Source organism: Seriola dumerili, unplaced genomic scaffold (genome assembly GCF_002260705.1).
Source record: "Seriola dumerili isolate Sdu_G_001 unplaced genomic scaffold, Sdu_1.0 BDQW01000291.1, whole genome shotgun sequence".
Taxonomy (NCBI): Eukaryota; Metazoa; Chordata; class Actinopteri; order Carangiformes; family Carangidae; genus Seriola; species Seriola dumerili.
This window is the reverse complement of record NW_019174546.1, coordinates 5,066,888-5,079,155: the sequence shown is the minus strand read 5'-3', so window position 1 is coordinate 5,079,155 and position 12,268 is coordinate 5,066,888. Positions and strand designations below refer to the sequence as shown.

The window sequence follows — 12,268 nt, the reverse complement described above, 5'->3', positions numbered from 1 at the left end:
AGGAGGGAGAGAGATGGGACAGTTAATGGGATTTTGGGTGGGGGGTTGAGGGGGTTACACTGCCTGACAGCCATCTTAAGGCATGTCTTTGATTGGCTCATTAGGGGTGATGTGATGGTACTTTGATATGGTTCATCTGGATTTAACTCTGAAGCCATCTGAATAAAATAAAAAACAGGATTCCTCATTCCTCTTACTCTTTGCTCTCCACATTAATCATTTGAGTGCCAGTGCATCAAAACAAAAAGCCTCATGTGTCTCTGATTTCATCTGTTTTTGTGTGTCTGTCTGACTCTCTGCAGTTAATCATGGGTTTGGGCACCCAGGGGGCAGAGAAGAAGAGTGCAGCATCCATCGCCTGCTTCCTGGCAGCTAACGGAGCGGACTTGACCATTCGTAACAAGAAGGGCCAGTCCCCTCTAGACCTGTGTCCTGACCCCAGCCTCTGCAAAGCTCTGGCCAAATGTCACAAAGAAAAGAGCAGGTAAACATTATACCTTAAAGGAATAGTTTGACATTTTAGGAAATACACTTACTTGCTTTCTTGCCGAGAGTTGGATGAGAAGATCAATACCACTCTCATGTATGTAGGGTAAATATGGAGCTACAGCCAGGAGACGCTCAGCTTTAGCTACAATGAAAATCTGCTAACACTTCTAAAGCTCAATAATTAACCTGTTTTTTTGAATCTGTACAGAAACAAAAGTGAAAAAAATAACAGTATGTGGATTTATGAGAGGTTATGTTTTACATTTCGTTTTTGTTATTGTCTTTGCTAAATAGGTTTCATGTAGAGCTTTGTTTCCTTTTCTTGCCCTCTCCTCCTTCTGTTACTGTTTGTTTTTGGGGTTTTTTTTTTTTTTTTTTTTTTTTTAGTCTCTTCTTGTCTCCCCCTATTTTCTTTGTTCTCTGTCAGGCTCTCTCGCTTGAAGTCTCTGCTGCTCTCACACACTGTTGTTTTACTCTCCACCTTCCAGTGGCCAGGTGGGCACCCGCAGCCCGTCTCTGAACAGCAACATCGAGTCACTGGAGGAGTGTATGGTGTGCTCAGACATGAAGCGAGACACCCTGTTCGGGCCCTGCGGACACATCGCCACCTGCTCCCTCTGCTCGCCACGTGTCAAGAAGTGTCTCATCTGCAAGGATCAGGTCCAGTCAAGAACCAAGGTATCAGAGACACTACTACTATCTGTCCTACCCAGAAATAGATGGAGTGCATAGACACTTTTATTCCCTTTCTTTTTTTTCCCTTTTTTTTTTTTTTTTTTAATTTTCCACAGATTGAGGAGTGCGTAGTGTGCTCTGACAAAAAGGCAGCCGTGTTGTTCCAGCCCTGTGGTCACATGTGCGCTTGTGAGAGTAAGTTAGACACATTTCCAGCTTCTGTAGAAATAACTTTACTGTATTTAGTTTCAAGTCTGACCCAGAACGTGTGTTTCCTCTCCCGCCAGACTGTGCCAGCCTCATGAAGAAGTGCGTACAGTGCCGGGCTGTAGTGGAACGCCGCACCCCCTTCGTTCTTTGCTGTGGAGGGAAAGGTATGGAGGATGATGCCGCTGATGATGATGATGATGATGATGATGATGATGACTCTAGTGAGTGAATCTTCCACACGTTCCCTTTTAATTATCCCCCTTTATTTTTTAGTTTTCTTTCCTTTCTTTTTCCTATTACTTTACTCTTTTCAAAATATCTTCTTTAGCTCCTTTTATCTTTGGCTTTGTTGCTGCCTTGCTTATGCATTTTATTCCTATGTTTGCATCACTGATAAGTTGTTTTGCTGTTTTTTTTTGTTTTGTTTTGTTTTTGTTTTTTCTCCCCATACTAGTAGATGCATTAGATATTTAAAAATGTAGTCAGACATTTCAATCAGCCAACCTTACTTTCCAAACTCAAATCACTGCATCCACTTTGATTGTGTCATTTGTTCTAGCTTCTATTTAGATAGCGACTGTTGTGGCCTCACTAATGTTAAGCTGTCCTGACTGGTATTTACCACATAGATCTTCTAGAGAGAAAGGATGTTGTGTTACAAACCGTACTTTTTTTAATTTTTTTATTAATGAGATCTCTGAAGCCATAAAGTATATAGAAAACCTGATTACATTATTTATGTTTCTGGGGCCTCTAAAAGTTTGACTAATCACATTTGCATAAAATGGTTGAATTTATTTGTAGTCATATGCTAAACAACCTGTAGTCCTTATGATATATGTATATTAATACATGAATGTGTAAAAGACCTGAATTAGAATTCCTCCCTTGTGAGTTTCTAAATAAGGACGCAGAACATGAATTGTCATCAGTGGATGTAACTATTCCATGAGTCTTGATGTAATATAGAGTATAAATTTATTTATTTTTGGTTTCACTCACAATCCATCTTCCTGTCTCCTACTGAAACCGTTTTATTGTCCATATCTTTATTTTAGTGGTGTGTATCTCACTAGTGGTTACTTCTATCATGTTTTCCACATTTTATGTTGGGTTAAAAGGGAAACTGTTGTAAGTTCACTAACTTCATGTTTACCCCTGTATTAATTACATCACATTACATATATTATATAAATATATATATCCACGTATTGGTTTTAATGGCGTGCAGATCCGACACGCAGTCACAACCCGACGTACAAACCCAAACACACGCAGACACTCACGCAAGGGGCAGCATCCCAGTAACGATGAAAGTTGATGTCTGTTACGAAAGCAAAATTCATCTGTCACTTTGATTATTTCAGCTCCCACACCTCCAGTTTGGTACTTGGTTTTATTATGTACCTCTAACCCAGTGAGAACAGGCATTAGACTCACGCTTAAGCATCGGCTAATGGCAGAAGGAGAAAGAATAAAGAGGTTAAAACTCCAGCAACACTGACTTGTAGTTTGACCTTGGTGAAAGCCACAAGCCAAAACGCTTTGGTCTAACATTCAAATTCTAGATACAAGTGTTGCTTGACTTTTGACCTCTTTAGACGTTTTCTTTTCTCCATGCACCTTGAAAGTAGGTGAAGTTGTGCCAGAAACTTCTACTCTGCTTCTACAGAAAAAGACAGAAACACTCGCCACTATGCATTTTAACTATCAACTCCACATAGAAGTGACTCTTATTTCCCTTTCTTTCCCTGATCACTGTTTCCAGCTTTCTAGTTTCCTCTTTAAATTTTTTCTCTGAACCTCCCTTCGAGGCTGTAGTTGAGTAGTTTTGGTCCTCATGCCAACTGTTGAGCTGGTGAGGACGGCTCCTGCTATAACAATGTGACTGGTTATTCCCAGCAGGGAGCTCTAACACTATGGCAGGGGGATCGCAGGATCTTCTCCAGCCCAACAATCTGGCACTAAGTTGGTGTAAGTATACCTCCATGATCCCGTCCGTTATCAGAGCCTTGTTTTTAAAGAGCTCCCCACAGTGCTGCCCTGGCCCCTGTCCCCTCCCCATAACCCCCCCCCCCTTTTCCCCCCTCCCTTTCTCTTTCATTTATACATACACCCTAAACTGTAGATGATCCATATGCCAAGAATCACACTGCTGATCACTATTTCTGGCAGATGTTTGCCAGTCTGGAATGGAGTCCCCAACAGGGCCTCAGTCCAACTAATTCTTGTTGAGCACTCAAATAATATATCCAGGCAGTTTCACACTTGCATCATTATACACTCGCATCCAGTGGATTGTACAATGCCAAAAACACTGCATGATGTTTTGCCAGTTTCTATAATGTAGACAATTAGAAAGTATGCATTTCTGAAATCAAGTCGTTTAAAAGTCAGCGCTACGCCAACACAGACTGCTAGAGCCCGAGTTTGATCTGCCAAACATAATAAATTTCTGAGTGCATGTGTTTGTGATCTTTGCTTGTTTACAGAGCTCATGTTTTAAATATAATCGAGCTCCCAGCTTGTTTCAGAATGCCAGTGTTGGTGTGGCTGCATTTCTGTTTTATTGGCAATATAGTTTATCATTATGAGGAGGTGAAGTCTGATGTGGCCGCTGGTGCAAACTGTTAATTTGTTTAGTCCCTTGGCTGGTAATTGAATTCAGTTTTTTTTTTTTTTTTTCCCTCAACGTGTTGTTCTGTTGTGTTCAAACAGCCAGCGGAAACATCCCAGCCCTGCAGAGAGACAAGGACAACACCAACGTCAACGCTGATGTACAGAAGCTACAGCAACAGCTTCAAGACATCAAGGAGCAGGTAAGCCCGAAGTGTACTGAAGGACAGGAGCCAGCAGGTGTGATACTCCTCCTAAATTTGCATAGTGTGCAACATTTTGCGACATCCTTTGAGATACGTTTGCTCCCATTTGGTGGCGGTGGCGCGGGTTTAAACCAAAACATATGTGGTGAATATCCAGCAGAACAGGAACAGGTACACGTGTTATAGGGTTTCCAAAAAGCCACGAATGCACCATGGGGAACGTCATGCATCATTAAATATTATATTTAAATCTTTAATCTGAGCTGAGTTTTAAAGCTACAACTGCCACTGTTAAGAAATATATTAGTATTTAGCCTTAAGCATTAGTAATACAGTACACTAATAATAGTGTTGTGAAAAATGCCAATCACAAGTTCACACATGATGTCTTCACTTTTTTGTGTGACCAGCGGTTCAAAACCAACGACAGTTCATTTACAACTTCTGACAATTATGAATTCATTGTTGCAGATTAATTTGCGGTTGATAAACTGGTTAATTAAGCTATCATTGTGTGAGCTCGAATAATAGCAACTAGTACCAACAGGATCTTCAGTACACCACCATTTCTGTTAAAAAAACATAGCTTTACCATAATATAGTTGAGCTGGACTCACCATGATTTCATGCAGACACAAGGCAGGCGTGGATCATGAACTATCAATGAAGAACTGAGCTGAGCTGGGAGGTGATGAACATTGCTGTAAAATGTTGTGTGATCAAATGTCATGAAGTTTTTATGTAGAGCTTGGCCAAGTTAGCGATTCTCTGTGAAGGTTGAAATGATTCCGTCACAACAAAACATGAACTGTGATTGTTTTCTCCGTCTGTCTGCAGACCATGTGTCCGGTGTGCCTGGACCGGCTGAAGAACATGATCTTCATGTGCGGCCACGGCACCTGCCAGCTGTGCGGGGACCGAATGAGCGAGTGCCCCATCTGCCGCAAAGCCATCGAGCGCCGCATCCTCCTCTACTAGATCTCCACGCAGACTCTGTCGCTTCTCTCAAAGTTCACGCGCGCAACGCCACAACCACACCAGCTGCTGCCGCTGCTCGACCATCCTCACAGCACCCAAGTCAGCCAGCCAAGGGCGTCCTCAAATGTCTTTTTCTACACAACAATTGCTCTCTTAATGTTCTGACTGTGTTCACGTGGAATTTCTGTTACAAAACAAGGAAAAAATATGAGTTGACTTGACTCAATTCTGCTGCTTTGTCACCATGTTTCCTCAATGCAGCCAGAAAGATGTTTGCCTCTCGGACATCGCCTTCGTTTCTCATTGTGTCTCTCTCTTTTTCTCTCTTTCTTACTATCCTCTCCTCATCCCTTAATCTGTTTTTACTTTATATGTGAAACTTCTTTTCTCTCTTTAGAGTCTGTGGAGTCATATTCAGACTCACGGTCTTGGATATGAACTTAAGGGGTCAATCCCGTGCCTGGATTTCCCCCCTGGAACAGCTCTTAGCATCAGAGCGAATTCACAAGTGTAGAGGAGGTGTAAAGTTGATGTAAAGTTCTCATGCATCTGTCGCAGTCAACGCCAGCTGCAGTCAAGTTTTATTGTATTTGTAAATCTTTATGCAAGTGTATTGGTATCGGAAGCTAATTTTTCATTACAGTACGGCAAGTTTGTGACACATTACTGTTTGCACCATTTAAAAGTTGAGTGAGTGTTTTTGGCGTCATGTCATGTGTTGAGTTTGGCTGTCGTGACACACACCGTATGCCGACTGTCCTCGCAGTTGAAGACCAGATGTTGGCAGTTTTGCACTAGAAAAGCTGAGTCAGGGTAAAAAAAAAAAAAAAAACTCCTTTCCACACTTACTTTGGAGGTCCACTCCAGGTCAGTGATAAAACGCAGATAGAGTAGTCTGACTGCCAGGTAGCACACCACACCCCGTACTCTGTTTACCAAGCTGTACCAAGAACGACGGCGGTGTTGCAACACCCTTTTTGGCTGCGGATTCAAGACAAACACACAAACTTATTCAACTTCTGTCCAGCGATCAGCCAACGTTGTAACTGTTTGTTGTGCACACAAACCCACATGATGCAAACATTTCTGTAACAAGAGTCTGCTGTCACAACTTATTGTTCAACTGTTTTGAGACTTGGTGGTATTGTCTGATAAAAAATTGTACAATTCAATGAGCATTGCTAATTTACCATTGATGACTGTGCCATTTGCTTCCAAAAATCTACTGGTTAAATAACTTGTATGGGGATAAGGTGCTCTTTATCTTGTATTACTGTTTTTTTTTTTTTTTATTTAAGTGTATTTCCTTTTCTCAAAATCAACATTTATTGAGCTAGAAAGTACAATCTATTAGAACACTAAAGATAAAAATGTAGAATAAATTATTTTGTATTGCTGCCCAAAAAAATAGGATTTATAGGTATCACTGCCTTCCTAATATGTAGCCTCAAAATCTCTCAAAACATTCTGCTTTGATATTAATGTTGATACGTTTGTGATGTTCTTTTCGTTTGCTTTTTGTTGGCAGTAGCTTTCTAGATAGAAAGAAAGAAGCATTTTCCTCTGAAATAGGTCTCTGTAAGCCTAACTTGTTTGTGTGAAATGGAGAAAAAAAAGACATTTTGTTGTCAAAAGTGTCAAGTATCTTTTCACCAGTGTTTTATTTGGGAGGAAAGCTAATGATTTTTTTTTTTTTTTTTTTTTTTTAAAGAGAGAACTTGCCTTACCTCTTTTAAAAGGCAGTTGCCCATGTGGAGGCTCGGCAAGGTGGCTAGCTTGCTCCGCAATGTGGGACTTTGCATACAAGCATCTTTTTTTCTCTTTTTAGGTCTGAAAGCAACTTTTTTGAGTACAGTTTCAATTCTTTTCACTGATCATGATAACACTTCAAGCTAGAAGCACTAATACGCTTTATGGTAGTGTTGTCTTGTTATGGTTGTTATGAAAAAGCCTATTTTGTACTTCATTTTCAATACCTGTAATTGTCCTGTTGGAAATGTATCAGTAGTATTTTCTTTGGCATGAATGTTTGACATATGCAGTACGACATGTTTCATGAAAACCGTTCAGTCTGTATTGCTAAAAAGTGCTTTTAAAACAACCATATAGCTGAAATAAAGTTCTAAATGAACCATGGGACATTAAAAAGTGCTGTTTGTTTTTCTAACTTTGACTGAATTGTTCATTAGCTTTGTGTTTTGTTTTGTTTTGTTTATCATGTTGAGCTCAGATGTAGTGAGCTTCTTATAAACAGAAAATTAGCATTTTGTTGCTTTTGTCCTGCTGTGCAGCGTCTGCCTCACAGAGGAGACAGGGTGGCAGAGATGGGAGGTGTGGGGTAATTGAAAATGCTAACACCTAATAATGACTCAGCGCCAGCGTGTGAGAGGTCAGCTATGCTAATCAGAGAGACAGAGTAGAGCAACAATAAAGGAAAACCACACAGGAGAGATGAGAGAGAGAGAGAGAAAGAGAGATGAACAGAGTGATGCATCTCCTCCAGTGAGAGGTGTGACAGCGGGACATCTCACAAGACATCTCCCCACCACTACCAAATTATGACCAAAGGCCAGTTGTGCTCCAGCTCATTGACGAATCCATTCATAACCTGGACATCTGTGGACTGGGCTCACATGCAGCTGCTCATAACAAGGCATTCATCATGCTGTCATCCTCTCACAACGTCAATGCACACTGACTGTGGCGCAGACACTGACACCTTTTTATGCCCCCGCAGATCTCGGTGACTTGGCATCAGGCCTAGACAGTTGGTGTATAGTCTGGTGTCATGTCGATTGTGCTTTGTCATGTTACATTCAAGTACCTGTCTTGAAAACAATGGGCTCTCATATGGTTTACCTGTTAAGAGTGTCAGACAGTGACAGCAGGCCGATTTGTCACCCTTTTCTGTAGGGGGAACATATATTTGCTGCGTGTCCAAAAGTATGTGGACACCAGTCACTTGGATGTTTGGTTCTGAAGCAGTTGTTTTATAATTTGGGCAATTGAGGCAATTACTTTTTGGAATCAACCTCAGATAAATTTACAGCAAGATAGAGATAACTAACAAGAGTTTTATCTATATACATGTCAAATTGTTATTAGATATTTCAGACAATTATGTGCTTCCAACTTTTGTAGCAACAGGTTGGGGAAGGCCTGTTTCATGTTTCAGCATGAAAATGATGAGAGTTTGGTGTTGAAGAAGTTGAACTAGCCTGCGCAGACCCCCGACCTCAACACCTTTGACCAGGCTTTATTGCCCAACATAGGACTCTGAAATGCTTTTGTGGCTTGTGGCAAACACTTGAGGAAGGGAATCCCAGAATAGTGGAGGCTGTTGTAGCAGCAGATGGATGCCTATGGTTTTGTAATGAGACATTCAACAATCACAAATAATGTTCATGCTTCCACGTACTTTTGGTTTAGGACAGAATCATAAAACCATGACATCAGTGTAAACAGAATAAAGACATTCAGAGGTGAGTGTCAGGACCGAGCTGCTTGTCCATCACTCTGACCGACTGCAGACCCCCGCGCTGCCATGCCGACTGGCTGTCAGGGTGCCGGAGACGACACTATCTCTCCCCTGGCCATGGCCTGATCCTGGGGAGCATCCCTGACCGCCACGCCTGCCGGTTTCAGTCGCTTGAAGGCTGCAGCGTTTGCTGACTGGACTGCAGGGGTTGTTAACTCCCACACCGGGGGGTCAGCTAATCCCCTGGCTGCCCCGCAGAGTGTGAGTGATGGTCGCCCGGCACTAGCAGGCTTGACTGAGCAGCAGATAGAGATGAATTGAACCCCTGGAGAGCAGAACGGGCAACCACGATCAGGAAAATGTCTCTGACCCTGCTTCAAGTCTCTGCTGTGATCACTGAGCAGGGTCAGTGGCATCCATCTGCCGGTGGAGTCAGCATGCCGCAGGGGGTCCGTGTCCCCCCCCCCCGAGGCTTTGCCCTTGGCACTAGTTCTGAAGTTATGACCTGACAGAAATGAATATATTCTCTCCACATTTACTGTGAAGTGACGCTCTGATTGCAAGGTTTGGACATGCAGGTTTCAAAGCACATCACAAGGTGGCAGTACATCCAATGACTAAACACTGTAGGTCTCTCCTGTAACTGCATTTGTGGTGCAGAGGACAAATCAACAAAATTTACAATAAGACACTTACTCATGTATTCTATTTTGGTGTGACAGGTAGTTATGGACTCCATCGTTCATGTAGAGGTTATCCTGTAGTTGTTCCAGAGCAACAGGCTTACTTTGAAACAGAGTTGTTAATCTCGGCCTTGGCTGCCAGCAAGAAATACAACTGTATAAATTTACTACCACATCTTGATACAGAACTTGAACTTAACATGGTTTGATCCCAGGTGTGCTTTGTTCCTGCTAAACTGTCTGAGCAAAACAAAACCATAGACAAAGATCATTTACATGCATCAAACTATGAAGACAAAAAGTTTACTTAATGTGCATAAAATGCTTCTTTTTTTTTCTTTTTGTTTTTAAATTGTATATATTAATTTATAAGGTCTCAATGGAAAATGAATTTTAGGTGTGATATGCTTTTGACCAACAGAAAAGAGGGTAGAGTTAGTATGTTTGACCTTAAATCATTTCCATCTGCAACACATTTCTTATTACACAACATTATTTGGAATTTTCAGGCCTCAAATTCTCAGTGTCAGTGTTTGTTTTTGTTGTTTTTTTTTTCTTAATTAAAAAAAACATGGAGCTTCAGAAATCAATTCTATCCTGGATTTAGTCAGACCACACAGATAAAGAAAAGGGAGAAACATTTCTTCCCATCTATTTGGGCCGTCTGAGCTTTCCTGCCATGTTGGAGGAATTGATCACTGACTGTCTGAAGGTCCTCTCTCCCTCTCTTTCTCTCTCATGTCATTCAGTTCAGAAGTCTGGTTGGATTTATTGTCTCAGTTTATAGACATGCTGAGCAAAGTGCACTGTGGCTGCCTGGACGGACTCTTCAAGGACCAGAAGAAGAAGAAGGAGGAGGGATGGGCCTGACGTGTGGCCCGAGCCTTTTTCTGTGTGTGTCACATTTTGGGTACAGTTTGGGGAATTCGAAGGCAGTTAACTGTGGACGTTTGTCAAACTAAAGTCGAAAACTGGCTCATTTCCACCACAGTTACATTCAGCAAAAGCTAAACTGTCTTCATGTTTATGTTCATTTACAGTTACACGGTAAACTTTAGTAGAGATTAGTCATTCTTAACATTATGGTAAAACAAATATAAGTTATTCAAATGACTCTAAATGTGATATAACCACACATGTGTTTGTGTGTGTTTGTGTGGGTGGGTGAGGTGAGTGTACCTGAAATTAGCGGCCCCACCTCCCACAGTAAAGCCATAAACTCAGCTATCCTCCCTCACAGATCTTTCCTCAAAACATATAGGCTCCTGGTGTGCTGATTGCTTTATTGATATTGATCAGGGCAAAGTGTCAAACCACTCGTCCATCACTCTCTCAGTGGTGGGTGATTGTTATTTATGCATGTGGAGGGAGGTTAACACAAACAACACTGAAATGGAAATGGAGTCAAGTCCTGTATGTGTTTGTGAACAAGGTTCCCTTTTAGTAAAGCAAGCAAAAAGTAACCAATATGTATTTTTAGCGATATTTTTTCCTCTACTTTTTTTGTGATTTAATACCAATTTATAATGTTGAAAGTTAATACCTTTGTAATTTTTTTTTTTATCACATTTTGCATTGTGCAAACATTAAATCATGTGCACGTGTGGCACAACAGATGGGTGGTTGCAAGTTGTGCACTTGGCCGTACCCAGTATTCATTATGCAATATTAATAATTTTCCAGTTCACTGTTTAAGGACATATTGTGTCAATCGCAATCTTTTTGCTGATTATTATCATGGTTAAATTACCATGTGGTTTTAGAGGCCCACGGGTCCTAAGTTAATTTAATTATATTCTATATATTTTAACAAAGTAACAGTTGTCTTTCAACGTCTAGCCAAATTGTTTGTGGCTTTTGACCTATTAGTCGTATCCCACTTGTGCTGTCCTTATCATCCCGGCATGATTGGAGGCTGGAGCCTGCAAGCCACATTTACAGTGCAAATGTTATCGTTCCAATGACACTTTAAACAGTCTTTATCAATATATAGTCATTCAAGGTTTATGAGCTTTGATAAAATGCCACTAGTCAAGCAGGGTCATTGCAGTGTGTGGCTACGGGGTGAATTTTTAGATTATAATTATGATTATTTTCTGTGGAACATCTGGAACTTTTAATGCTCGACAGGTAAAATAAACACCTGGCATGTCGAGAGGACAAAGTGGCCTGACTTGGCCTGAAGTGTAAAAGATATTGATTTTCTCCTCAGGAAGAGCAGCGTAAGGGCAAACTACAGAGTGAGTCTGGCAGAACCTTATCATCCTATTATCTTTAAAACAGTGGGTTATCATAATTGCTTACTTAATAATTCTATAAAACGGTGGAGGTGCAACCTTTGCCTGGGCAGTAAACTGTCAAGTGCTTTTGATGCAGAGATTGAAAAGATTCCTGACGGGGTTAGAAATACTGCAACCTATTAATTTTACAGGGCAGGCTACAAACACTAACAGACCAGTAATTTCCTGTCAAGCCGAAATGCTTAAAAATACATAAAGAATTAGCGATTGAACTGATTAGCGTACACACAGAGTAAAACTTGTCAAGTATTTTCACATTTTAGATGAATTTTTATGAAAGTAAAACACTAATTACTGTCAGAAGAGCCACTAGTAAATTCTTCAAATAATTAACCAATAGTGGCACTAGAGCTCTCTTCAGATGTGATTAGTTTCACACCACTACAAGCTAGCAGAACAATGAGGTAGACATACTTAATCAAAAAGTGCAAACTTCATCACATTCATCACACTCAACTAAGCAAATAAGGTAGTGTTGATGGCTCTGTCCTCCTGCACAGGGCCAGGTAATGATTTTTAAACCAGGTTGCTTTTAGGATTCAGTATTTAAGCCGCATATGAGAGAGTTTAACAGTTTGTAGTCCTTGTAAAGTAAAATAGAGACAACAAGGAAAGTCCCCAAGCCAGAGTTTA

At 40.9% G+C, this 12,268-nt stretch overlaps 1 protein-coding gene across 2 annotated transcripts in view; it reads left to right on the top strand.

The window, feature by feature from the left end:
• Nucleotides 1-7,316, top strand: part of mib1 (mindbomb E3 ubiquitin protein ligase 1) — a 53,120-nt gene extending 45,804 nt beyond the window's left edge. Inside the window, exons 16-22 of one of the 2 annotated variants that reach the window (XM_022758130.1) lie at nucleotides 303-484; nucleotides 978-1,167; nucleotides 1,281-1,359; nucleotides 1,452-1,538; nucleotides 3,280-3,348; nucleotides 4,093-4,193; nucleotides 5,034-7,316. In XM_022758130.1, the coding sequence (XP_022613851.1) occupies nucleotides 303-484; nucleotides 978-1,167; nucleotides 1,281-1,359; nucleotides 1,452-1,538; nucleotides 3,280-3,348; nucleotides 4,093-4,193; nucleotides 5,034-5,174 (849 nt within the window). In that variant the 3' untranslated portion in view covers nucleotides 5,175-7,316. Of the gene's footprint in view, nucleotides 1-302; nucleotides 485-977; nucleotides 1,168-1,280; nucleotides 1,360-1,451; nucleotides 1,596-3,276; nucleotides 3,349-4,092; nucleotides 4,194-5,033 lie in introns of both variants that reach the window. The other variant, XM_022758131.1, reaches the window with a different exon arrangement.
• Nucleotides 7,317-12,268: the final 4,952 nt, after the last annotated feature.